Below are 26,095 nucleotides of genomic sequence, written 5' to 3'. Positions count from 1 at the left end.
AAATATTAAGTGGAGAATTCCAAAAGCAAACAGTGTGTAAGCTTTCAACTGCACACCGTGCTGAGTATTGTGATTCAATCTCGTGGTGTTGCTCCATCTTCCCAGGACAGTGATCGTCCCTTTGTCCTGTGGATCCACTCTGAATACCCTCCTCACCCATTACTCCCTTGGAACCTGGCCGAGCAGATCAGCAGCCACAGGATCAATGCCTGTGTTCAGTTAACCCCAAAGCACAGTAGTGATGCAGGAAGTTCAGATATGCAGCCAAAGGCTGAAAAGCACTTCATTTAAGAAAAAAGGTGAACATTCGCAATTTAAGAAAAGGGGGAAATTGCTGTGGTTTGCCAAGATCTACAGAAGAGCAGATCCTCCCTCTGCAAAGCTGTGGGAAAGGAAAAAGAAATTGGTGCGAGGTTCCCTGTCGCACTTCAGAGAACATAAGTTACAGCCATGGTGTGTGACAAGAATTTAGTTGTGAAAAAGGCATTATGTTATATGATTCAATACTAGCTGCAATTACAGGCATCCATTTAGGATCTTGGAATCCGTTAAGAGATCACACACAGACACAGACATACATGCGCACATGCACACACACACACATACACACACACACACACACATACACCCTCTCCCTAGTCTTCAGCCTGGTGCTTCCCCCATCAGTGTATTGTCATTGGCTATCTGTACAGTTCACTGTGTAGAGACTCAGTTTGTTCTCAGGATTGACCTTAACTGTCTTCCCATTTCCTATCTTGTCTCAATGGGTTGTGATAGAATTGCAAAGAGTTCCTTCTTCACCTTGTTCCTTCCCTGCTTGTGTGCCCAGGACAGATCTCCTAACAGGCTGACAGATGGTGTAGCTGGTTAGGATCTGCATTCCAGCAGGCTCCTTGGGTGGTTTGTCTGGTCAGCATGGAGACCCACACTCATGGTGCCCCATCAATTGGCGCCTCCTCATCCCTTACTGGACACCACCCTGGCCCTGGCTATACACAGCCCCTCTCCAGGCACACCTCTAACCCCTGTCCTTCCCCTTGCCTTGCCAGGAGGCTGGTAGAGAAGTTCTCCATATCCGTGCAGTTCATTTCGCCAGTGCATCCAGGTGAAACTGTATTTTTGCCAAGATGTCGCCCTTTGCCTTGCATCCTGGACTCCTCCGGTCTGAAGCCACACAGCCAGCTGGAGGAGCTGTTCCTCAGGTAAGCATGCTGCACTGGCTATTCTTATGTCAACCTCACACAAGACAGAATCATTTTGGAACTTCAGTATTCCCACCGAATTGGCCTGAGGACAAGTCTGTGATGCATTTTCTTGATTGATGGTTGATGTGGGAGGGCCTAGCCCACTGTAAGTGGTACCACCCCTAAGCAGGTATTTCTCAGGACTATCTAAAAGCAGGCTACACAAGCCGTGGGGAGCAAGCCAGTAAGCCGCACTCCTCCATGGCCTCTGCATTAGCTTCTGCCTCCAGGTTCCTGTCCTGTGTGATTCCTACTGTAACTTCCCTCAGTGATGGATTGCTACCTGGAGTATAAGACGGAATAAATCCTTTCCTTCCCAAGTTGTCACGGTCCTAGTGTTTTGTCACATTGAGAGAAACCCTGAGACACATGGGGAGTAGAGGGAACAGTGTGGTCTGTCTCAGGGACAAGGGCCACCTCAAATAAGGAAATCCAAAACAGTGTTTTGAACAACATGAATATGTCACCTTTTATGAATAGAGGTAATTATATTAATTTTCTGTTTTCAGTAATGATAATTGATAATCAAACAGACTGGCCATCATGAAGGGAAGTCAAGGCAGAAGCTCAAGTAAGAACCTGGAGGCAGGAACCTAAACCGAGGCCATGGAGAAATGCTGCTTACTGGCTTGATCCCAGGCTCATTCATGTTCAGATGTCATTGTTATAGAAAACAGCCTTGCATGCCTAGGAATGGTACTGCTCACAGTGACCTGGGCCCTCTTTCATTAATTAGCAATCAAGAAAATGCCCCCACAGACATGCCAATAGCCAATCTGAGGGAGGCAAATTCTTCAGCTGAGAATCCGGCTTCGAAGGTGTGTCAAGGTGACAGCCAGGATTATCTGTCCCAGTCACGCATGTCTACTTAGAAAATTTACTAATTTAGATATATAAACTCTTTTTTTATTTGAGAAAGGGTTTCTCTTTGCAGCTTTGGCTGTCTTGGAGTTCACTCTGTAGACCAGGCTGGCCTTGAACTCACAGAGATCCACCTCCCAAGTGCTGTGATTAAAGGGGTGTGCCACCACTGCCCAGCTATAAACTCTTATTTTAAATTTTAAAAAGATTTTTTATTTTAGTGTGTGTGTGTGTGTGTGTGTGTGTGTGTGTGTGTGTGTGTGTGTGTGTGAATTATGCTATGTGCATGCAGTGCCTGAGGAAGCCAGAGAGGGTATTGGATTCCCTGGGGCCAGGAGTTGTAGGTGCTTAGAACCAAGCTTGGGTCCTCTGGAAGGGCAGAATGTGCTCTGAACCGAGACCTTTCTTCAGTCCCTGGATGTATACATTTCCTTAAAAAAAAAAAGTCTACATTATAGACCAGTCTACATTATACACCAGGCCATGCGTTCACATGTTCATACTGCCTTTCCCTCCCCCAGTATTCCAGTTTTGTAGAACAACCTGAGCCAGACTCATCACACATGGCCTGGGGATCTAAATTAGCACAGGGCCAGGGTCTGGGCTATCAGAGCCTATGGTGATCACTCACCTATAGCAAGGCCCCTTTTCCATAGTTATATCTCATGCAATTTTAATTACCTGTGACCAACTGTGGTCTGGATATATTAAATGGGCAAATCCAGAAATAATTTGTAGGTTTTTACCATTTTTGTCTACCATTCTGAGTAGAATGTTGGAATTTTGTGCCATCCCACACCATCAGTTTGGAATGTGAACCTTGCCTTTGTCTGGTGATCTTCACTGGGCATGCTCCTCACCCATTAGTCATCAAGTGGCCAGCTCCATTCTCAGATTAAGCCTCAAAGTGTGAAAGAGCTTGTATCTCTTCTCTTAGTGACTGTAGAGCACAGGTGCAGTGCTAGTCGGGGTTCAGACAGGCCAAAGAGAAGCCATGATGCTTCCTCTAAGTCAGAGGTGTAAGTTCTTGACTTTAGGAAAGAAAAACATCATATACTGGGGTTGAAGGGCTGTAGATGGCTCAGTGGTTAAGAGTGTACACTGCACCCATGTGGGGCAACTCACAGCCATTGGTAACTCCATTCCCAGGGGCTATGACACCCTTTCCTGGACTCCACAGGCGACTGTGCGCATACCCACACACAGGCACACATCGCGTAGCACTTAGTACCAGCCACCATTTAGGTCATCTACTGGGAATCAATGGATCAGATCCCGCCCAAACAGCGAGGGACTAGTATATTTGCTGGGGATACTGTCTTTGCTCTGTGTGCCATCAATACTGGAAAGTCTGTCCCCGCCAGAAGCAGGCTTGATAACAATAGAGACAGCTGCCTTGCTCCTCCTCTTCTGCTCATTATCACATAATCATGACAAATTGTTCTGGAAGGGGATTTTTAAACGGTTTACCACAATCATGCCCAACACTTGGCTGTTGAGAGCTCATGTCCAAGAATATAAGAGAATGATAAAGAGAATTTAGAGCAGTTGCCGTCTGCCGGATAACACCAACGGGCTGGTGACTGCGGTGGAGGCCAAACGGATGGAGAAAGGGCCACCATGACCCACCCACTTCAACCACAGCATGAGCTTGAGCTTGTTAGTTCTCAGTCCATCTCTGCTTTAAAGATTGCCGGTAACATTTGGATGTTTCTGTTCAAGATATATATATATGTATATATATATATATACACACACACACCTACTACACACATGTACGCTCACACACATAAGCCTACATACTGCAGACAAAACACTGATTCATAAATATATATGTATGTATTCATACATATGAAGATATATATGAGTGAATATCATGCCTGCAGTGTGTATGTGCTTGCCTGGTGCCTTGGAAAGTCAGAAGAGGACACTGGGTCCCCTAGAACTGGAGTTAGGGATGGTCGTATGCCACTGTGTAAGTGCTGGGGATCAAACCCAGGTTCTCTGCAAGAGCAGCAAGTGCTCTTAACCACTGAGCCAGCTCTCCAGCCCCCTGTAAAGGTCTCTATTCTGGAAGGCCTCAGGCTTGTCTGATGGTGGAATGAGCAGTGTGACCTGCCTCAGCTGCAGCAGGGTCAGTCAGAATTTTCTCTCTGTTCCTGCCTGGCAACATAGCATTCTGTCTGTAGATGCTATTGCCACTAAAAAGAGTAGCTTTCCATATCAGTCAGTGTTCAAATTCTGATTGTCTTATGTGTGTGGGACAGCTTTTAGGAGTCGGTTTCTGCCTTCCACAGGAGCCCTAGGACCTGAACTCTGGTCAATAGACAATGGCAGCAAGCACTGTCTCCATGTTGCTGTCATAAGTAGTGATATGCTGCTTCGATGCCCTAACATACCCATTTTCCTAGTTTTTTGGAAACACATTCTTATCAGCTTTTCTCTGTTATCAATAGTGTGTCAGTGTCTAGAAGCCTAGAAGGTGTGAGCTCATGAGGTGTGCATGTGACCCCTGGTAAAGTTTCACTTTGCCATAGTAAAAAGGGACCAAATGAGAAAGGGATAAAAGGAGGAGGAAGGAAGGAAGAGGGCGACAGGCAGAGGAGCAAGGAAAGCAGCTGGCTGGGAGTGGGCAGGCATGGCTGGGTGTCACAGAAAGGAAGGCGGCCTTAGCACCAGGGTGGGGGAGGGGCATGTGGAGGTGGCACCATCAGCGTGTTTCTGCCTTTAACAAGGCTGGCTGGTGGCAGGAAGTGTTTGACAGATGAGATGGCCCGTGGAGCTATGATCTGGGATCAGAGCTGCCCTGCCAAAGGGAGCCAGGTGGCTGCCCAGCTTCCCCAGAGGAAGAACTCAGACCTTCCTCCTCCCTCAGATACGCTAATGAACAAAGGACATGGTGCTGGCAGTGTGTCAGCTCAGCGGTGTTGAATCTTACTTTGCTTTCTAGAGGTATGCCCTTGTGTGACAGCCCAGCAAGGGGCTGGACACTGGGTAAGGGCCACCTCCTTGGACCATCTTTTGTTTCCTGATTATACCCAAGTCTTCAAGTCGAGGCGTAAGAGTGGGAGCCGTAGCCATCCCTTCATGATCCTATGGTACTGGTCAGAAACATGACCTTAGAAGAAAGTACAAGATTACAAGACTGTCCCACACACCGTCAGTCCTGGGCCACTGACTGGCTCAGCAGGAAAGGCGCTTGCTGCTAAGTCTGGTGACCTGAGTTTGATCCTTGAACCCACAGTGCAAGGAGAGAACCCATCCCCAAGAGTTGTCCTCTCCCTCTACCTGTGAACTGTGGTACACACACATACGTATTCACACATCACACACACATGTATGTACAGGAGCACATGCGTGCACACAGTTTAAAGTTAATGTTTTGCGAGCCAACAAGTAAGTTTTCAAGTTGCACTCTTGCATTTTTCAAACCTTTTGCGGTTGGCAGGTGTGGTGGTGGTCCTCGGAGGAGGGGACGTGGGTGCTGCTGTTTCAAAAGTCTCCTCTTGAGGAGCATCGCCTCTGTACCTGCCATGAAGGGAGAACATGTTCCTCTGAGCAAAGTGGGAAGTGTCCTCGCAGATCAAGTGTGCCATTCCTCTGGAGTGGCAGGGCAAGGGCTCCACGTCTGCGGATCCCAGGTCCCACCGTGTTGCAACTAGAGCTTCCCCAGAGCACCCTCCCTTGTCTGTCACCAGGTCGACTGACATAAGACCTGAGATCGGATCCCGGGGACCCAGGTTACATGCCTTAATGATAGCCATTGGTTCCTAGGACCCCAGAAGCCAAACCTTGTTCCTTCCTTCATTGACAGAAGTTGAAAGGAAATGTGATGTTTCCAAATAGGGAACTGGAAGGGCGTCAGACTAGATGGAGGCCCGCTTGCCGCATAGCAGAAGCCTACACCCAGGAAGGTAGCGGCTGCCTTCCCCGGCCTCTGCAGTGCTCACTCGCGCGCGTGTGTGTGTGTGTGTGTGTGTGTGTGTGTGTGTGTACGCACCTGTGTGTCCCTTCTTGGTGTGAGGAAGCTGTCAGGAAGCCTAGGTGCAGCCTGAGCTGTTCCTCTGTGAATATTGCAGGACTGATGGGTCTATCGGAACTTCTCAGCTTATGTTCATGTAGTGCCTACATCAACCCGGGACCCGCAGCTCAGGCTCCTATTTTACTGTGTGCACCTTTCCTGGAAGAGGTGACAGCCATGGAATGTGGACCATCCTGCTGGCAGCAGGTGCCCCCAGAACGAAGGGGAAACCACAAAACTGGGCCACTTTGCTGGCACCCGTAGGCCTCTAACAGGGTGGTATCGCATTCTTCTATTGAAACAAAGAAGAAAAACGGGGCACAGGCAGACGTTTCTACCGTTATTCATTCTACTCCATTTGGGCGTTTTATTGAAACTTTGCATCTGAAAACTTGGCAAGGGCCCAGGAAATGATACTGTATAAATAGTTCCCCATGGTGTTTATCCTTCTGCTGTCGCTGGGATTCGCGCGGCATTTAGAGACTCTTCCCATTGGGACTGCTGCCCATAAAGTGGACTTGCAGGCAGAAGCTGGAAACCTCTCCCCTTGGACAGTATCAGGGTCAGACATTCCAAGGAGGCTGCAGCTTTGTTCAGCAGCCCACCATGTGAACCAAGCTGGTCCCCCATTTGCTGTCTGCTGGCTGTCTTTCTCCTTTTTTGGCCGACTTCCTGCCTCCCTCCCTTCTGTTGCAGCCGGCGGTGAAGAAAAAGATATCTGCCCTCTGTCATAGCTGTGATGGCTGGGGATTAGCCGTGCATATAGTGTGGCTGTACCCTGTCCCTCTCCTTTCCAGCTGCAGCTAAGGGCCTTCCATGGGACCTTTCCTTCACTGGCATCCTGGGGATGACAGCTGGAAGCTTCATGCTCAGTCTGGACTGTGTGGCATCTGCTGTCCCTCCCTTCTCCAGAGTCCTCTTACATTCTCAAACTAACCTCTGACCTCAGCATTGGCAAAGGTGTGAGCTTGGACCCAGCATCAGTGTTCTTTTTTATTTTGGGTTTTTATTAATGATGCTTAATTTTTTTTATCGTGTGTGTGTGTATGTGTGTATGTGCATGTACATGTGCGTGTATGTGTGAACACACACACACCATACCATGCTCATGGAGAATAAAGATCAGTTTTCAGGAGTCAGTTCTCTCCTTCTACCGTATGGGTCCAGGGATCAGAATCAGGTCGTCAGGACTGGCCGCGAGCGCCTTTACCAATTGAGCCGTCTGCCTGACCCAATGTCGGCATTCTTGGTGTGGAGATCGGACACTGGCTTTTGACTCTGACAACCGACTGTGTCACCCAAGGTTTTTGAGTTTTCATGACACACCTTCCTTCCTTGTTGTTCCATGCCACCCTAACCAGGGATGTTATGGGGCCTGTGCTTCCTCTTGAGGGTCAGGCCAGTGTCTACACTAGGCCCTGTGTCACTGTGACCAGCAGCTCCCCTCACATCCAGTGAGCCACACTTGGCTCATTCCCCAGTCTCATCTCACTCCTTGCATCTCATTTAGCTGGAGACCTAGGATGCCTAGAAAGCCATTTGCTGCAGTGCACTGTGGGTAAGGCCTTCCCTGGCTCCCTTGCTCCTTGCCTGATGGATGAAATCAACCTTGACAGGGATGAGCTCCAGGCGGCTCTCACGGAGCAGAAGGAAGACACCGCGACACTCCCTCCGCGCGGCAGTTGAAAATGTGTTGCTCCAGGCCAGCAGGGGCTTGTGCAGTTGGCTCCCCGACTGAGCAACTGGCAGGGTGCCCCACCCCAGAAACATGCCAGAGCAGTGTCTCCCAGAATCCCCTGCTTTGCCGTGGCCTCGACACTTGCCTCTTAGCAGATCCTGCCAGTATGTAAAGCTCTGATTCCGTTTGCTGGGGGTGCTGTCCCTTTGGGTGCATCAAGAAAGCGTCCTTATGACAGGCACCTGAGACAGAACTGGTAGGACCTGTACGCACACAGGACAGTGTTTCAGAGTGGTTAACCTGTCGTGACCACAGGAACAATGTCTCTTTCTCTTCCAGATTTAAATGACTTTAGAGATATATAATTTGTAAATGGCCTGGACAGGCTCAGAGTGACGGCAGCTTGGCTCAAGGGAAAATCTCGGTTTCGAGCAGTCTGTTCCTGGCAGATGGCAGTATGATGTCCTTTTCAAAACTGTAGTAGAGCAGGGAGGGCTGACCGAAAGGATCGGGACACATGATGTTATCTGGATATTTCCTTCATGGTTTCATTTCCTGGAATCCAAGTGGCCATCTTTGGACTGTTCTTTAAAGAAAAAGCACAAAAATGTGTGGAGGGTGGAGTACCTTACCTCACACCCAGATTCAAGTGACCAGGGACTCCGAAAGTGACTAAGTCCATCCAAGCCTTCTAAAGTTTCTTCCAAAGCCCTAAAGCTGCACACAATAGACCACAACAGCTAACTACTCCATTTTGTTTTCTGAAGACCCAGGTCCTGAAGGCCAAGGTGGCCTGCCAGAGGTTAGCTTCCGGCCAGCATCTTGCTTCTGATGGGATGTAGGAGCTCACACCTGGGTTCTGGTTAAAGCCATGTTACTGACTTGAGCACACGCAGGCACTCCCGGGACAGGTGCAGCCCACACAGTCCGAGGAAGGCTTCATGGAATCCTTGCTGGGTATTTCCTTCCCAGAAGTCCCCAGTCCCAGGCTCTTTCTGTTACTTTCCCATCCTCTCAGGTGTCCCTTCTGTGTCAGGAAAACACAAGATGAGGCGGAAACACTGTGTAACTAGACCCACAGACGCAGGTGCCCACGGGTAATTCTGTCCGCCCCTTGCAGCTGAAGCCCCAGAAGGAGCCGCAGGCAAGAATGGCTGACCCCTGGTTTCTCTCCTCACCTGGCCAGGATCCTTGCTTTGGTTTCCCACTCTGTCACATAGCAGGGGCAAATCCTAGTCAGTTGTGGCTTTCAAACACCATGAAGAGTGTCTGTGGGAAATGCTGGAGACAATGTCATCAGTGGGGTTTTTTTCCTTCCCATGGTGTCTCGTGCCAAGGATTCTAAAAGTGCATTTGTCCTTAATGTGCCTGTAGGCTTCATGCTATCCCAAAGCAAAGCTGAGTCCTGCAGCGTCACTGAGACCAGCTTGCTGAGCTGGTGCTGCCAACTGGAGCTACCTACCCTAACCTGACTACCCTGGCCCCACAGGTCCTCACTGCCCCAGCAGCTCTCCTTCCTGCACCAGGGCCTCCTGAGCAACCTCTACCTGCATGCCTCTGAGTACCCGCGACCTCTACTCCAGTGGCTGTTCCAGGTGAGAAACACAGACCTGCCACTAGGTGGCGGGAATGCTGTAGCCCTATAGCCCAGGCAGGCGCAGGGGTCAGACTGACGGGGTGCTTAGCTGCTTTTTGCTTTGGGTACTTGAGATCCAGGGGGTGGAGGAAGGCTGGTGAGGATTAATCTTCACTCTAATGCTAAAGATGCCAAGGTCCAGGAGGTGAAGGGGCGCAGCTAACTCCAGAGATGGAGCCTGGAAGTCTCTGTGCAGCAACCCCAGTCTGTGTGCCTCTAGGGTGTTCCTGTGCTACCTGCAGGGTGAGGGGTGTGTCTTTCCTGAGAACCGAGTGATTGGGTCCATTGGACACAACAAGAGTGTCCATCATAACACCACCTTTTTCCCATTCCTGCTATCCCAGTCATGAATGGCTCATCCCAGGAGCATAGCTGGAGGGGGCACCCAAGGCCCCTCTGCAGCCCTGGAGACCTAAGCTCGTGAATCCATTGCTATAGACTCTGGAGTTTAAGGGTTTGCTGCTTTGTGAAGCTGTAGGTGGTCTGGAAAAGTATGAACAGCTCCTTCTGCCCCAGTTTCCTCCCCAAGGAACATTTTGCATCAAGGCAACGCACATTTTGTGTGCGGATGTAAACCTCTGGTAGGTGGGAGGCTAGAAGACAGCCCAGGACCTAATGCTGCCTTCCAGATGTCCTGCATTTGCCTTGCCTTGGCCCCCCGCCCAGACCTGTCCTTGTCTGGGGATGGGCTGGTCACAAGTTCTAGCTGGTACCAGAGCTGCCAGTTGAGGCCTGGAGCCCAGCTGCCAATCAGGACTGCCATGCAGGGTGGAATATTCAGGCACTTCTCAAGCTTGGCAGACTGGCTGCCTTCCAGATAAGGCTCATTCTCACCTTCTGGGGACCCTTGTGGTGCTTCTGCCCTGGAGGGGAAGAACGCTAGACTTTTGGGACCCTGGGCATAGCTGTCACCCTGGTCCCTCTCCCCGTTCCTGGGGTGGAGAGGTTGGGACAGCAGGGCGGGTAGGAGCCGGGAACAGTCGGGCCATTATTCTGCACCCGCAGCGCAGTTTCTCTTTGCTCCATGCACAGCATATGACAGAATACACAATTGGCCATTGGGAGGCACAAAGAACCCCTCTAAAACATCGCCCACAGAGGGTCCTTGTGTGACCCTGACGGGCACCAGTCCCCTCCCTTTTCATGGCTCAGCCTCCACTAGGTTCTGGAATTCAGGCCATGGACGGTGTGGAGAAGCCTCTCCCATCTCTTGTGCCATCTCCACTGTGCCATGAGGGGCACACAGGGGAGAGGAGTTGAGCCTCAGCCCCAGGTGCAAGCTCAGGCTCTGTCGCTTTTCCTTCTGTGTCACCTCATGCAAGTCCTTGGTGTCAGCTTTGTATGATGGAGCCAGCAGCCCAGAGTGGGTTAACTCCTACAGTCTGTCTGGTCCTTAAGCCTGTCCCCTCTCACAGATCCCCAGCTCTGCTTAGGGCCTGTGCAAGGAACAACAAGGGCACAGGTGCTGCTTCATACCTCTGTAAGGCTACTGAGGACAGAGCACTGGGGTCTCCCTAAAGCCACTGCAGGGGATTCTTACTGGGAGGCCTCAGACAGAAGAAGAACCAGGGATAGGGAGGGGTGGGCACTCAAGGCAGACTTCCTTCTCTTCCCTAGGCACATGGCCAAGTAAGGCCAGGCCCCATTCCCACATCTGAGTGAGAGACTGTAGCTGACCTGATCCAAGACTGGGCAGGTCGCAGGTTGTCCAGGACACCTGGGGTCCATTCTAGATGAGGAGTGACCACTAGAACTTAACCACCTCTGCTCAGTTGACCACTCCTTTGTTAAAGATAGCCTGTTTTCACTAAGACTTGGTGACCTCTGGGCTCGGCTGGCCTCTTCCTTGCTCCCAGGGCCTCTTGAGTGTACACTGTACACATCAGGTAAACAGCCCAGGCCTTGACACTCTTAACTTACATGGTCACAGATTCACCTGTTGGTGGGCCTTGCCAGGGAGAGTGGACAGAGCAGGCGGCCTACATCCCCAGTGAATTTCTATTCGTGTTGGTAGACATTAAAGCTGTTAGATCTGAGAAGGCTGGAATGCAGGAGAAGAGCAGGGCGCTGAATTCTGACAGAGTCCTTAAGAACTACAGCTGGAAAAAAAAGAAAAAAAGAACTACAGCTGGGAGGAGGGAAGCCATAGGCCCTCTAGAGCAGGAGACTGAACAAATGATTCATTACAGTCAGGCTCCAGCGGTCTCCTCACTGTGTATGGTAGGGGGTGGAGAGTGAGGCAGAGGATGTGTTCTGGAATCAGGTGACCCATGAGAACTGTGCAAATTGAGGATGTGGGGGGTTGAGCTCTTAGATCCCAGCTCTGGCCTAGAGAGAGCCACTTCTTGAGCCAGGCATAGCCTGTAAGATCAACTTCCAGGTTCAGAATCCCACCTTGCTTGCTGTCTCCAGATACGTGACACTGGGCAGTAGGAAGGGAGTCTTGGCATAAAGACACAATCATGTAAAGCAGCAGCAGCCATGACTTGACTTGGAAGCATGAAATGAGATATATTTAATACACAATATTATATACAAGTATGAAACTGTTTCTGGTGACTTATGCCTAGAATCCCAGCACTTGAGAGGCAGAGACAGGAAAACCTGGCGTTCAAGGTTATCCTTAACTGTACAGTGAGTTCTAGGCCAACCTTGGCTGCATGAGATCCTCCCTTTGAGGTTCTTTAGGAACAAACAAACAAACAGAAAGATAATAAATTTGTATGAAATCTTGCTACTATTACTCTGTACTAAATGTTTTTTTTGTTTGTTTGCTTGTTTTCTTCCTAGCTGTTAACATGGCCTCCAGAAACATCTTCAAGAGCTTTTAGTCTCCTCTGGGATCTCAGCATAGATGGACTATTCCGTCAGCCTGGTAAGTACCAGGGTGCAGGTTAGGTCGGTACTCACGTACTGGAGCCTGTCCCTCCACCCCAGCCCAACCCAGCTTGCTGTGGGGACATTGCATCACCTGTGATGGAGACATCAGGCAGCACATCTTTGGCTCTGGCTCCAGTGTTAGTGACAAGCAGAGCCAACAGTTCTCAGTGACCAAATCCAGGCTGACTTCACAGCCCCCTGGGATCCCTATACCTTCCAGAAAGGTGAGTTTTGCCCCAGTCAGGCTCTGGCTCAAAAGACAGCTTGTCCTCCAGATTCTTCCAAGGACCTAGGAACGAAAGCTGCAGTGCATCAGAGTAGCATTTTAGTCTGGCATCACCAGGAAGGAAGCCTCAGAACTGCCCCTCCACCCCCCACCACACCCCCAACGGCACCTTGAGTGACAGCCTCCGGTCTGTACCTTGGCCGTGGCATTTTGGGTATATTTGACTCAGCATTCCAGAGAAGCATTTCATGTCCTGCTAGTGGCTACACCTTCCTCAACTGTCATCATTTGGTACCTGAACCTAGACACTTTGGCACCAAAAAATATTATGTAAGCAGTTAGAAGTTGCTTACAGCTGGCAGGGAGAGGACTCTCAAAGGACTGTACTCCGCCTTTGTCCAGCCATTACTCCCTACCCCAAAGCACGCAAACACACAGTTCTAAGGGCCAAGGTTGTAGCCCTTGGTACACCAGAGCCCCGGCCCTGTGAGTGGCTGTATTGTACTCCTCTGCTTCAGGAGTTGCCAAGCTGGGGCCATCTGTCAAATCAGAGCATTCCAGACGCCCCCATAGGCCCCTCACTAAGGGCTTCTGAGAAGCTACCAGGCCAAGCGTGTTCTTCCTTTTTGTAACCTCTGCCCCTGTGGCCTGTGTTGCCCTCTGCGGCCCCAGGGCCGCCTCTGCAGCATGCCTGCCCTTTCGGAAACAGAGGCCTTCCTTGTCCACCCCTCTCCATGCTGTGGTATGTGTCTCCTCCACTCTACTCGCCTTCTCTCCAGCCAGAAGGATACTGAGTAGCTCCCGAGTTTCTGGTTCTCAGTTCTGGCTCCCCCGGCTACAGAATGTGTCCTCAGACATCACCTTTGAGCCCAGACTGGGGTTCTGTCCCCTGCCAAGTGAAATAGACCCTGGGCTAGAGCATTCCCTGTCTGAGGTCAGGATCCCCACTGATTTGGAGGAAGTCAGGCCTGATCCGCAAAAGAACTAATTTAAACAGGTATCACACACCTGTGTTCATCATAGCATTGTTAACAGACAAAAGGTGGAAGCAGCCTACATGCCTGACAGATGAATAGACAAACAAAATATGGCATAGATGTATGATGAATTGTAATACATATATATATGATGGCCAGAATAGACATGCAGTGGAAGGAAGACAATTCTGACGCATACTGCAGTATAGACGAATCCTAGAACCTGTGTGTTAACTGAGATGAACCAGTTGATCCCATTTGCATACAGTCCCTCAAGAAGGGGAAGTCACAGAATTGTGGCCCCCGGGGCTGAGGAGAGAGATGGGAGTTGTTCAGCAGGTTTTGGCTTGAGAAGCTGGGCAGCTGGGCAACAATGCGAGGACAGTGGCCACTGCCCCTCACAGGCAGAGACATTGAGGGGGGCTGTAAAGCCTCGTACCTGTTAAGCATGTTTGACTGCTCAGCTGAACCCCAACACAGGATACATGCTAAAGGTTAATTTAGATCCAGGATGACTACAAAAGAAGCCTCGCTCCTCAGGTTCATGTACAACCTGGGGGCCCTGGGGGGACCTGTGAGCCCAAGGCAAAACTGCAGGACTGGACTGCCTGCCTTAACACCTGTCTTTTCCACACGCAAGTTCCTATTCCCTGGGGGGTGTGCTCACCGATGGCTCCTCTCTGACTGACTGTCCTGTGCAAGGTCTGATGGAGTGACTTTTATCTTTATCTTTTATCTTTAGGACTTTTATCCTAGCCCACTTCCTGAGTCAGGAGAGGGGGTCGGTTTCAGCACGGTCTGGGATAGGAGTTAGAGACTTGAACACTCCAGGGCAGGCTGATGTATAAGGGGCAGGATGTATTGAGAAACAGCTGGTGATGAGCTTGGAGGGTGGAATATTCTGGAACATTGCTAGTCTTTACCTCAGGGAGTATTCACTATCCATTCACAGATGCCTGGAGGCCTCCTGCATTAAGGCCCAGCTGGATGGCAGAAGGACAGGATAACTGAGGCTAGCCCTTGTCCTCAGAAGACTAATGACCAAGGGGAGGGCATAGAGCATTTGATCACCTCTAGAAACTGCACAGGGTAGGATTGCACACTCAGTTGCTTGGAGACCAAGTGAGCCCCAAATGGAGTGTCTGTCCTGTCTAAAGGGGCCACCCACACCAGTTGTGGTCCAGGCCAATGCATGACATCACACACAGCCTTCATGTTGTCAAGTCATATTTTCATTAAACCGTACCTTGACTGTTAGTGGCATATGACAGGAAACTCACATATTCTGCCCTGTAGCATCAGCATTCAGGTTTTTGTGACTCCAAAATCACTGCCATAGGATTGTCACACATTACAGGTTCTCATGAGACAGGGTTCAAAGCTGAAAAAAGAGAGATCAGTTATAAAACGCCTAAGCAGGAAAACCTGGGTTGGACCCCAGCACTCAAATTTTAAAAAGCTAAAGTTGAAACACAGGCCACAAGATGAGGTTCCCACTTTGCCTGCGTTTCTCTCGGTGTGTGCATTGTTTGCCTTCCTGATGCTGTGGTTAAATATCATGTCCACGACAACCTCTGAAAAGTGTTATTTGGACTTATGGTTCTAGAGAAATGAGTCTGCCATGGCAGCAAGTGGCAAGCATGGCAGCAGAAGCTGAAAGCTCACATTTCAACCCCAAATTGAACCATAAGTGGGTGAGGCCATGGCCTCCTCGCGCTCCTTTCCTGATGACCCAAACAGAACTATCAACCCGGGATCAAGTATCCAAAATGCCTGAGCCTATAGGAACATTCCTCGTTCAGACCATCACGTACACTCCCTTTCTTGATTTGTGTGTGTGTGTGTGTGTGTGTGTGTGTGCGTGCGTGCGTGCGTGCGCGCGCGCACATGTGCGCGCGCACCTGCAATGGCTCACTAGTGGAAGTCAGAAGGCTGGCTACTTGTGGGAACTGGTTCTCCTCTCCCACCTTGTGGGCTCTGGAAATTAAACTTAAGTTGTCAGACTTGGTGACAAATGCCTTCACCCACCAAACCATCTTGCCAACCCACAGTTTCCTTTTTTTGCCAGGATTTTTTTTTTTTTCTGACAGGGTTTCTCTGTGTAACCCTGGCTGTCCTGGAACTCACTAAGTAGACCAGGCTGGCCTTGAACTCAGAAGCCTGCTTTTGCTTCCATTTGCTAACTAGGATTAAGGCACACACCACCACACCCAGCCTACTAGGACTTTTTATTTGTTTATTTTATGTCTTTTGAGGTATGGTCTCTCTATGTAGCCTGATTTTCCCAGACTGCACCCAGTCTGTCCTTTAAGTCACAGAGATCCACCTGCCTCTGCCTCTGATTTGCTGGGGTTAAAGGTGTGTGCCTCCACACCCAGCCTACCAGCAGATTCTTTCCACCTTGTTTCGTGGTACAGAACTGGGCCACGGGCTTCAAAGGCTGCTTGCCATTTTCTGACTATCATATCCTCTGAATATCTTGGCTGTGTGTGAAGTTTTCAGTCTCACAAATCTGACCTTCGAGGACAAAACCCAAGAAACCCATTTTTCTCTTCTTTATTTCTTTTTTTTTAGAACGAGTCCCCAAACCGTCCAAAATAACAAGGCTCCCTGTTTACATAGCCGTGCCACTGTGTTAACTACTGTGGGGCTTCAGGGATGGTCGGGAGACCATGGAGGGATGTCAACTAGGTACATGATTTGAAGACTATGAGATGTGCAGTGTGTGTGGCTTTTTTGAACTGCTGTGGTATTTTGTATAAGGGACCCAAGGAGCCTTGGATTTTTGGAGAGGGTCTTAGAACCAACCCCCAGGATTCCAGGGTGGCTACCTTGTCTGACATACCTAATAGCATGTATCTGCGCCTCTAATATCTGGTCATTTAGTTCCTTACATGGCAAAGTTGGCAGGGAAGTAACTGTTTAGACTATACAAAGAAACAGTGAGTGTTGAACCCTGGGAGGCTCAGTCTCCTAGCTGTCCTCGGATCCTTTTCCGGAAATGCTTGTGATGACACACGCACCCCGGTTCTGGCTAAATGGGCCTCCTCTCCAGGGCCTCTGGCAGGTAATAGCCAGAACTGTTTCTGCAGAGACCTGACTGTTGCTGAGGCCTCCTCTGGGCTCCTCTGCCTACTGCTTACTCCTGGGGCGGACATGCTGTCCTGAACAGACAGCAGCACAAATGGTGCTCCCTTTCCAAGGAAGAAGGGGTGTGGCTCTCAATTTGGAAGCCCAGAACCTGCTGCTGTCAAATCTGGACATTTTCAAGTGTCCTTTCTATTGCCGTGATAAAACACTGACCAAAACAAATTGGGGGAGGAGAGTGTTTATTTGGCTTAATCTTCCGGGTCACAGCCCAGCCCACCATTGAGGTAGGGCAGGGCAGAGAATCAAAGCAGGAGCCTGGAGCTTGCTGGCCCGCGCTGTAGGCTCCCTCACTGGTGCACGCTTAGCGAGGTCAGCCATCTCTGCTGCCTACCTACAGAATGCTTTGATCATTCCCACAGGAACTTTGTACCCCTTGGCAGACAGACCCTTCCGGGTATGCCCTCCCCAGGTCCTGACCACTCTTAATCTACTGTCTCTAAGCTTTGCCTGCCTGACACAAAGTTTAACTAGTTAGGTTTCTTTGGTTTTTTTTTTCTGTTTTTTGGACAAGATCTTATGCATCCCAGACTAACCTGTGTATCTGAGACTAGTCTTGAATTCTTTTTCTTTAAACACAGGATCTCACCATGTAGTCCTGGCTGACCTGGAACCCACTATGTAGATCAGATCAGGCTGATGCCAAACTCACCCCTGCCTTTGCCTCTGCCTCACAAATGCTGATAGTATGTCAGTGCCACAGTGGCTACCATATGTAACATCATACCGTCTCTGGCTTCTTGCAAAATGTTTTCAAGGTTCATCTCTGCTTTATTTTGTCTTACTACTCTGAGATAATTCTGACTGAATTGGATGCTCATTCATTTGGGCTGGACTGACTGTCCAGCAAGCTATCAATGTTGGGGTTACAGGCATACATACTTATTTATGCCCAGTTTTTTTTTTTCCTGTGGGTACTGGGGTTTCAAGCTCAGGTTCACGGGTTTGCAGAACAAGCAGTCTTGTCCACTGAGCAGCCCCCCAGCCCAGCTCCCCACTTTGCAGCTTTCATTTGGTGAAATTCAGTTTACCAATTTGCTTCTCCTTCTGCTCGAATATCAATATCCAGGAAGTGATAGTGCACACCTTTAATCCCCGCACTCAGGAGGCAGAGAAACAGATCTCCGAGTTTGAGGCCAGCCTAGTTTTTAAAAAAGTTAAATATATAAATAAAATGCATATGTGCCTTTTGATCCACTTCAAAGTCTCTCGCTTGTATGCAAGGTGTAAGACACAGGTTCAACTTCATTCTTTTCCTCCCTTTGGCTTTTTGTTTGTTTGTTTTTATGTATACAATATTCTGTCTGTGTGTATGCCTGCAGGCCAGAAGAGGGCACCAGACTCCATTACAGATGGTTGTGAGCCACCATGTGGTTGCTGGGAATTGAACTCAGGACCTTTGGAAGAGCAGGCAATGCTCTTAACCTCTGAGCCATCTCTCCAGCTCCCCACTTTGGTTTTTTGAGAGATGGTTTTTCCGTGTAGCCCTGACCATCCTAGAACTCACTATGTAGACCTCGAATAGATCTTGAACTCAGAGATCTGCCTGCCTCTGCCTCCCCAGTGCTAGGATTAAAGGTGTGTACCACCACTGCCTGGCTCAGCTCTATTTTTTATTGGAGCTGTCTAGTTGTCCTGGCACCATTCCCTTCTTACTGAATTGTCTGGTCAGCCTTGTTGGAAGTCAGTTGATGAATGTAGGGGTCTCTTTCTGAATTCCCAGTTCCTCCTTGGTGTGTGTGTCTGTCATTATGCCCCCAGTCTGAGTTCCTGACTAACTGTAGATTTCAGAAATGAGTTCTGTTCATCCTCTACCCTTTTCTGAAATGGTTGCAGCAGTTCAGAGTCCCCACATTTTCATCTGAGACACCATGGAAATCTTGACAATTTGTGTAAAAATAACAGCTGGAGTTTTTATTCTTGGTTGTGTTGAATCAGTAGCTAACCGCATAGTGCTTGCCTTCTGTCTCGGTCTGTTTCATGTTGCCTTAGCAGAATACCACAGACTGGGTGATCTGGAAGCAATAGACATGCACTTGGCTCACTGTTTTGGAGACTGGGAAGTCTAAGCCTGACGGCCACTCTGGCCAGGACCAGGCTCCTGTGTCACAGTCACTGAGGGCATCGCCAAAGTATGAGAGGCGGTAGCTGGAGTCATCCTTTCAGAGGGAAGCTCCTTCCAAGATAATCAACCCGTTCTTAAGAATTCTTCCCTCGTGACTTCATCACCCTTGAAGCGCCCATCAACACTGTGGCTTTGAGCATTAAGTCTCTAACACAGGGGACACATGCAGACCACAGCACTGTGGTAACAATCTTCGAGTCCATGAGCATGGGATGTCTTTTCACGGTATTCTTTCCATGGTGTTCAGTCAGTCATACATGAGCTATGCTTCTTCTCATTAACTTTATTCCTAAGCACTGGTGCAGGAGACTCTCAGCTCGGCAGCTGAGAGGTCTTACTGCTTTCAGAGAACCCAAGCTGTTCCCAGCACCCACACCAGGAGGTCAATTGCCTGTAACATCTGTTCTAGGGACCAGACACCCTTTGGAATCCATGGGCTCCTAAAGTCCACACAGGCTTACACACACATACACAGCTAAAATTAAATAAATAAAATCTTTTTTAAAATGTATCCCCCAGCTGGAGAGATGGCTCAGCAGTTAAAAGCACTGGCTGTTCTTCCAGAGGTCCTCAGTTCAATTCCCAGCAGCCACCTATAGTGTGATCTGATGTGCTCTTCTGGCATAAAGTCATACATGCACATAGAGCACTTGTATATAAAATAAATAAAATATCAGAAAAACGTATCTTCTAAGTATTCTGTTCTATTCAATGCTATTATGGGTAGGGTCATTCTCTTCCCTTCTTAGGCTTTTACTCCTAACATAGCAAAATACAAGAGGCTTTTCTGTGCACTGACTTGTGTCCTGCAACCTTGCCAAACATGTTTATTAGCAATAATCAATCCTTCTTGTGTTGGTTTTCTTTTTCTTGTGGTAGAGTTGGTTTAGAAAGCCAACATTTCTGGAAAATTAGCTGTTAGGAAGTAATGATTTCATGTTTGTTTAACAGTGTGTTTTGACTGAGTGGTCTTCGTCCTTGCAGAGGTTTGGGACCGACAGTTACCTCAGCCCCAGTCCCACTGAATCCTATGGTGTAGAAAGCCCAGTTTCTCTCCCAGCTGGGTACCCAAACTCCCCAGAGAAGGAGCAAATAGCACGTAGACCCTTTCCCACCAGCTTCCAAAACAATGTGTTTCATTTTTACCTACGCAGTCCATTCACTCCCAGCATCTGTCATATTTGTGTAGGAGGAGGGGGTTGTCATGAGATAGGACGACCCTGGCCAGGACATTCCTTAGATACTTTGAAAGTGGGCGAGAAGTTCAACTCTGAACACAAATTGGTTCATTTTCCTGAGCGGGGTCTCTGGATACTGTGTTTCCCCCATCTTGTCCCCAGGGCTCTAAGATTATTGTTACGGGGCTTAGAGGCTCCCGTGTGGCAAGTCACTTTCTGTCACTGCTTCTTTCATTTTCTCACCTTCCTCCTCCTCCTCCTCCTCCTCCTCCTCGCTGGCCTCTCTCTATAACTCCGAGACAGTGCTCACAAAGTTCTTCTTACGGAAAGGAATTCAAGATTGAGATGTCACACTATTGGTAGAATGCTCGCTTAGCCAGTCCAAAGCCCTGGGTTTGATCCCCAGCACAGATTTTAAAAAAGGGGGGGGTGACACACATCTTTCATCTCGGTGCTCAGAAGTTCAAGGTCATCGTTAGCCACATAGCAAAGCTGAGGCCAGCCTGGGATACATGAAACTCTGTCTCAAAAGCTTGTGTCAAGCACCCCCAAAACTTTCAGTGATAGTGAATCATAAAGCAATTTATTTTAAAATAATTATTTGATGTACACATAATTTCACCATTTCCTTGAATTCTTGCTGCTCTTACCTCAGTTTCATTTGTATTGGTATTACAGTCACTTCCCCCAGAGCAGTGGTTCTCAGCTTCCTAATGCTGTGACCTAAGTACAGCTCATCATGTCACGGTGACCCCCAACCATAAACTTACTTTTGTTGCTATTTCGTAACTATAATTTTTTACTGTTATGAATCATAATGCAAATATCTGTGTTTTCCGATGGCCTTAGGTGACACCCATGAAAGGGATGTTTGACCCCAAAGGGGTTGAGACCCACAGATTGAGAACCACTGCTCTAGAGTAGTATTTTTTTAAAACTTACTTATTTTAAGATTGGGTCCTCAGAATTGGGGTGAGATAGACAGGTGGATCTCTGAGTTGAGTTTAAGGCCAGCCTAGTCTACAGCGTGAGTTCCAACTCACTGTGGGTGGTGCCACTCCTGGTTGTATAAGAAAGCATGCTGAGGAAGCCAGTAAAGAGTGTTCCTCCGTGGCCTGTTTCAGTTCCTGCCTCCAGGTTCCTGTCCTGCATGAGTTCCTGCCTTGGCCTTCCTCAGTGACAGACTGTGATGGGAAAGCATAAGCTAAAGAAACCTTTTCCTTCACAAGCTGCTTTGGGTCAATGTTTTATCACAGCAATAGAAACCAAAATAGGTCAGAAATTGGTGTCGCGGTCATGAGGCATCGCTGTGACAGGTTTGGCAGTGTTGTTTTCAGATGGGTTATAGGAGGAGCTGAGAACGTTGGCCTGAAAGCTGTTGAGTGCTTAGAGCTTACTGGGCTATTCTGTGGGACCGTGAAAAGGTGCTGGCTATTAGCACAAGCTCGAGACATCTGAGAGAAGGGTCCTTAATTGAGAAAATGCCTCCATAAGATTGACCTGTAGTTGAGCCTGTGACTAATCTCCCAGATGGTGCTCTTGGTATCATGGGAGTGACAGGATTGGAAGGGATCATGGAAGAGAGAATCTGAAACTTGACAACCAGAAGTCATTGGTGAAGGTGTAGGCTCAGTTGCAGTAGAAGCCCCAGGATTAAAGGGGTCATGGAGAAAAGTTGAAACTTGGTACACTATATGTCGGGGTCAGAGTCCCTGATGAGAGCCCAGGACAGGCTGTTGGTGAAGGTGCAGCCTGGTGGCCCTGGCCACAGCAGTGTGGAGAGGTAGGACTGTGGGATGACCACCAAAGGGACACCAGCAGCTGTGGCATGGAGCCAGCCTGAGCCTATGAGATTGCAGTGTGTGCTCTGCATGGTGGATGCAGGGCGGGGAAGCTGCTTGAGCCCTGGGGAGCCCAGGAAAGCATGAGTGAAAACGGCTGACACAGTCAGACTCGGGCTTTGCTTTGATCTGGTTGTGACTGTGCTCTGCTTTGTCCTCCTTGGAGTAAGAAAGCACTTAGCTTGCTTTTGATTTTAAAGGAGTCCACAGTTGAGAAACTTTGGTTTATTTTAAAGAGAATAAACTTTCAAAATGTTGGAGTTTTTAAGATTGTGGTATTTTTAAAATTTGAAAAGTTTTCTGTTGTGCTATTAATATTGGACATGACATCTTGAGGAGATGAGGAAGGAAACACTGTACTTGAGTAGTTGAACGTGTGTACCAAGTGGACAAGCGATCAGCTGTCATCTCAGAGAAAGGAACCTCAGTTGAAAAAATAGCTTCCTAAGAATGGTCTGTGAGCAAGCCTGTGGGGAAATGTTGATCAGTGATTGATGTGGAGGGTCGAACCCCATTGTCGGTGGTGCACCTCTGGGAAGGTGTCTCTGGGGTGTGTAAGAACGCAAACTGAGTAACTCAGGGCAGCAAACCAGAAAGCAGCGTTCCTCCATGATCTCTGCTTCAGTTCCTGCCTCCAGGTTCCTGATTTGAGTTCAGCCCCTGATGTCCTTCAATGATGGAATATAATCTTCAAGGTGAAATAAACACTTTCTTCCCCAAATTGTCTTTGGTTGGCATTTTATCACAGCATTAGATACCTAACTAGGACTGAAGAATGCTGAGAGCCCTGCAGACAGTGAAGGCCTGGCTTTGGAAGTTTCAGGAGAAAGCAAAGACTATCTCATATATATATACACACATATATCCATAATTGTCTTATATATATGATGATATATATATGATATTATATATAATGGGAAGGTAATATATATAATATCATATATATATATATAATCAGATTAAGATCTGTTTCTGATCAGATGAGACTGAAGAATCGGCCATAATTAACTACAGATCAGCCCCACTGATATGAAACCTTTGTTAGAGATGATGGGATGACAGCCTGGGACTGAGCTGAGCTATGTGAGCTGTGGATGGCGGAGCAGGAGAGCCGAGGCTACCGAGGATGGTCCTGAGTGCGTCAGACACTGAGTTATTGCGCTGTTGGAGTTTGCTTTTGTTCTGATCTGATTGTAATTCTGCCCTGGTTCTTCCCTTGAAACAAGAAGGCATGTCATTGAATTTGAATGTTATAGAAACCCACAGTTAAAAGGTTGAATATGAATATTTTAAAGAGGCTTTGAACTTTCAATTGTTGAGTTTTTTAATTTAATTTAATTTTAGGTTTATTTATTTTATATGTAAGAGTATTTTTCATGCACGTATGTATGTTTACTACATTCAGCCTGGTACCCACAGAGGTCAGAAGAGGGTCCTGGATCCCTGGAACAGGAACTACTGGTGGTTATGGGAAATTGGAGCAAGAGCAGTAAGTGCTTTTAACCCCTGCACTGTCTTTATAGCCCCTTATTGAAAGTTTTAAAGATAGTGGGGCTTTCAAAGGTTGGACTGTGTTTTATATTGTGATAATCTTGAACAAAACAAGATAGGAAAAGTTATGGTTTAATGTATTTGTGTGTCAGGCTAACAAGACATTGGTTTTTGTTGGTTGGTTTTTTGTCTTATTTTCTCAAGTCCTAGCATCATCTCAGAAGATGGGAAGTCAGTTGAGGTATGGCCTGTACCAGCTTGGCCTAAAGGCACAAGTGTGTAGAGCATTTTCTTTATCACTGATTGATGTGCATGGACTTAGCCCACTGTAGGTGATGCCAGCCCTGAGCAGGTGTTCCTGGGTTGTGTAAGATGGTTGTGAGCCTTTAAAGGAAGCAACTTTCTTCATGGTCTCTACTTCAGTCCCTGCCTCCAGGTTCCTGCCCTGTTTGCGTTCCTGAGGTGACTTCTCTCAGTGATGATCAGAAGATGTAGGCCACAAACCCTTTCTTCTCAAAGCTGGTCTTGGTCAGTGTTTTATCACAGTAACAGAAACTAAGCTAGGGCAAGGGGACTTGCTTTTTCAAATTAAATATTGATACATATTTTTTATTATTTCTTTAAGTGTTTTGTATTTTGATCATATTTATCCCCTTAACTCCCACACCCCCCCTTTCTTTTTTTAAAGAGGGGCTCAAATAGGCAAGTTTTCCCTCAAACTTAGTGTGTAGACAAGGATAACTTAGTTTCTGCTCCTGCTGGCATTACAAGTGTGTGCCACCACACCTGACTTATGTGTTACTAGTGATCACATTCACATTTGTTTATTTCTGCCAGCTATGGTGGCAGATACCTTTAACACCAGCACAGTTTGAGGCCAGCCTTGTCTAAACAAGGAGTTTCATCCAGGCTAGCTACATAGTGAAATACCATCTCAACAAGAACTAAAAAAAAAAAAATGTACTTTGTGGTTGTGTCTTTATGTGTATGTGTATGGAAGTGTGCATGTCACAGCGCACATGTGGAAGTCAGATGACAACTTATGGGAGCCTTTCTCCTTCCTCACGTGGGTTCTGTGGATTAAACTCTGGTCATCAGACAGAGTGGTGAGCACCTTTACCTGCCAAGCTGTCTCCAAACCCCCAGGGTCTTGTCTTTGTGTTGTTTTCAGTTATAACCTGTGGGGTTCCTGGCAACCATCTGAGCCTGGCACATCACAGGACTTGGGCAGTTATCTGATGAATAAGTAGAACCCGTACATCACCTGCCACAGATATCCTTGGATACCTGCTCTGATCCTTTCGGGTGGATGTGGAGGTTTTGTCCAAGCTCTGGCTGTACTGTTTTGTACCCCAAGGTCAGGGTTGTGGGCCCAGCTGGATGCGGGGACAGTCACTCCATACTCTGCTCCAGCTTGGCTGCCATCTACCTCGTCTCCCATGCCCTCTGAAGCTCTGCATCCATTACCTGTCCAGCCACTATCTCCAAGTTCTATTGCATCATGGGCCGCCAAAACTCAGGAGAGTGGAGGCCTGGAACTTGCTCAACACCATGCTGGCACAAGACCTGTCTAAAGTTCCCAGGGGATTCTGGTGGTGGCTGACGCTGAGAAACTCCAGATTCTGAGGGACCAACCTCTTCGAGGGACAGAGTGACAATGAGAGAGGGTTTCTTCTTAACTTCAGATTCTTCATCCAAATACTTTCTATGATTTGACGTTATTAGGAACTTCTGTCTTCTTTTCCTTTGTTCAGAGCGGGGTCTCCTGTATACCAGGCTGGCCGTAAATTCACTGTGTAGCCAAGAATGGCTGCACTGCTGACCTTTCTGCTGTCACCTCCATGTTGACATTATAGGCATGCCCTCCCACATCCAGTTTACATGGTGCCAGGGTTTCAGCCCAGGGCTTCATGAAGTTAGACAAGCACTCTATCAGCTGAGCTGTATCCCCAGCCTGGAGAAGCTCTTTGTTGTCGTCATCATCATCATCATCATCATTACATTTTTAAATTAGTTTGTAAAGTAGTAGGCTTCCATGTGGCTTTCCTTATGCCCTTAGTTTTGCTTAGCCCTCCTCCCACACCTTCTCTCCTGTCTCCCCACCCATCCCAACTTAAACCTTTCTACACCAGTAGTCCCCACTTCTATTTTTATATTATATGTGTTCTACTCTCTCCCCCCATGTCTTCCCCTCCTCTTCATGATCCCTTTCTAGTTTGCTGGCCTCTACAGACATTCATTTCAGATAAACACAAAAACTTCAAAATCCAAAGCTAAGATCCACATACAAGAGAGAGAACATGTCACATTTGTCTTTCAGAACCTGGGCTATTTAGTTTTGAAAAAATATTTTCTGACTCCATTTCCCTGCAGTTATTATTATTCTTCAGAGCTGAATACAGTTCCATTGTGTTTATGTACTGCATTTTCATTGCCATTCATCAGTTGACAGACTGTTTCTTATTCCTGGCTGTCGTGAACAGACGCACTGAACATGGATGCTCATGCATCTCTGTGGTATGCTATGGGTCCTTTGGTGTATGTCCAGGAGTGGCATAGTTGGTCATGCAGTAGTTCTATTTTTAGCCTCTTGTTAAACCTCCACACCGATTTCCATAGTGGCTACACCAATTTATCCTCCCACCAAAGCTCGCTTTCCCCACAACCTTACCTGCACTGCTTGTCACTTGTTTTCTTTTGGGGTGGGGGGTTGTCTGTGTGGCTGTCCTGGAACTTACCCTATAGACCAGGCTGGCTTTGAACTCAGAGATCTGCTTGCTCCTGCCTCCC

General features: G+C 48.0%; 1 protein-coding gene across 4 annotated transcripts in view; it reads left to right on the top strand.

Moving 5' to 3' along the window:
• The window catches only part of Fam178b (family with sequence similarity 178 member B), a 121,294-nt gene that overhangs the window by 37,340 nt on the left and 57,859 nt on the right, over window positions 1–26,095 (top strand). For all 4 annotated transcript variants that reach the window (XM_085679526.2, XM_048430335.3, XM_048430340.3 and 1 more), the window contains exons 5-7: window positions 1,050–1,202; window positions 9,294–9,399; window positions 12,231–12,315. In XM_085679526.2, coding sequence (XP_085535652.2) covers window positions 1,050–1,202; window positions 9,294–9,399; window positions 12,231–12,315 — 344 coding nt within the window. The remainder of the gene's footprint in view (window positions 1–1,049; window positions 1,203–9,293; window positions 9,400–12,230; window positions 12,316–26,095) is intronic.

The sequence above is a fragment of the Myodes glareolus genome, chromosome 18, assembly GCF_982192425.1.
Source record: "Myodes glareolus chromosome 18, mMyoGla1.1, whole genome shotgun sequence".
NCBI classification, from domain to species: domain Eukaryota; kingdom Metazoa; phylum Chordata; class Mammalia; order Rodentia; family Cricetidae; genus Myodes; species Myodes glareolus.
This window is presented reverse-complemented; position numbering and strand designations above follow the sequence as displayed.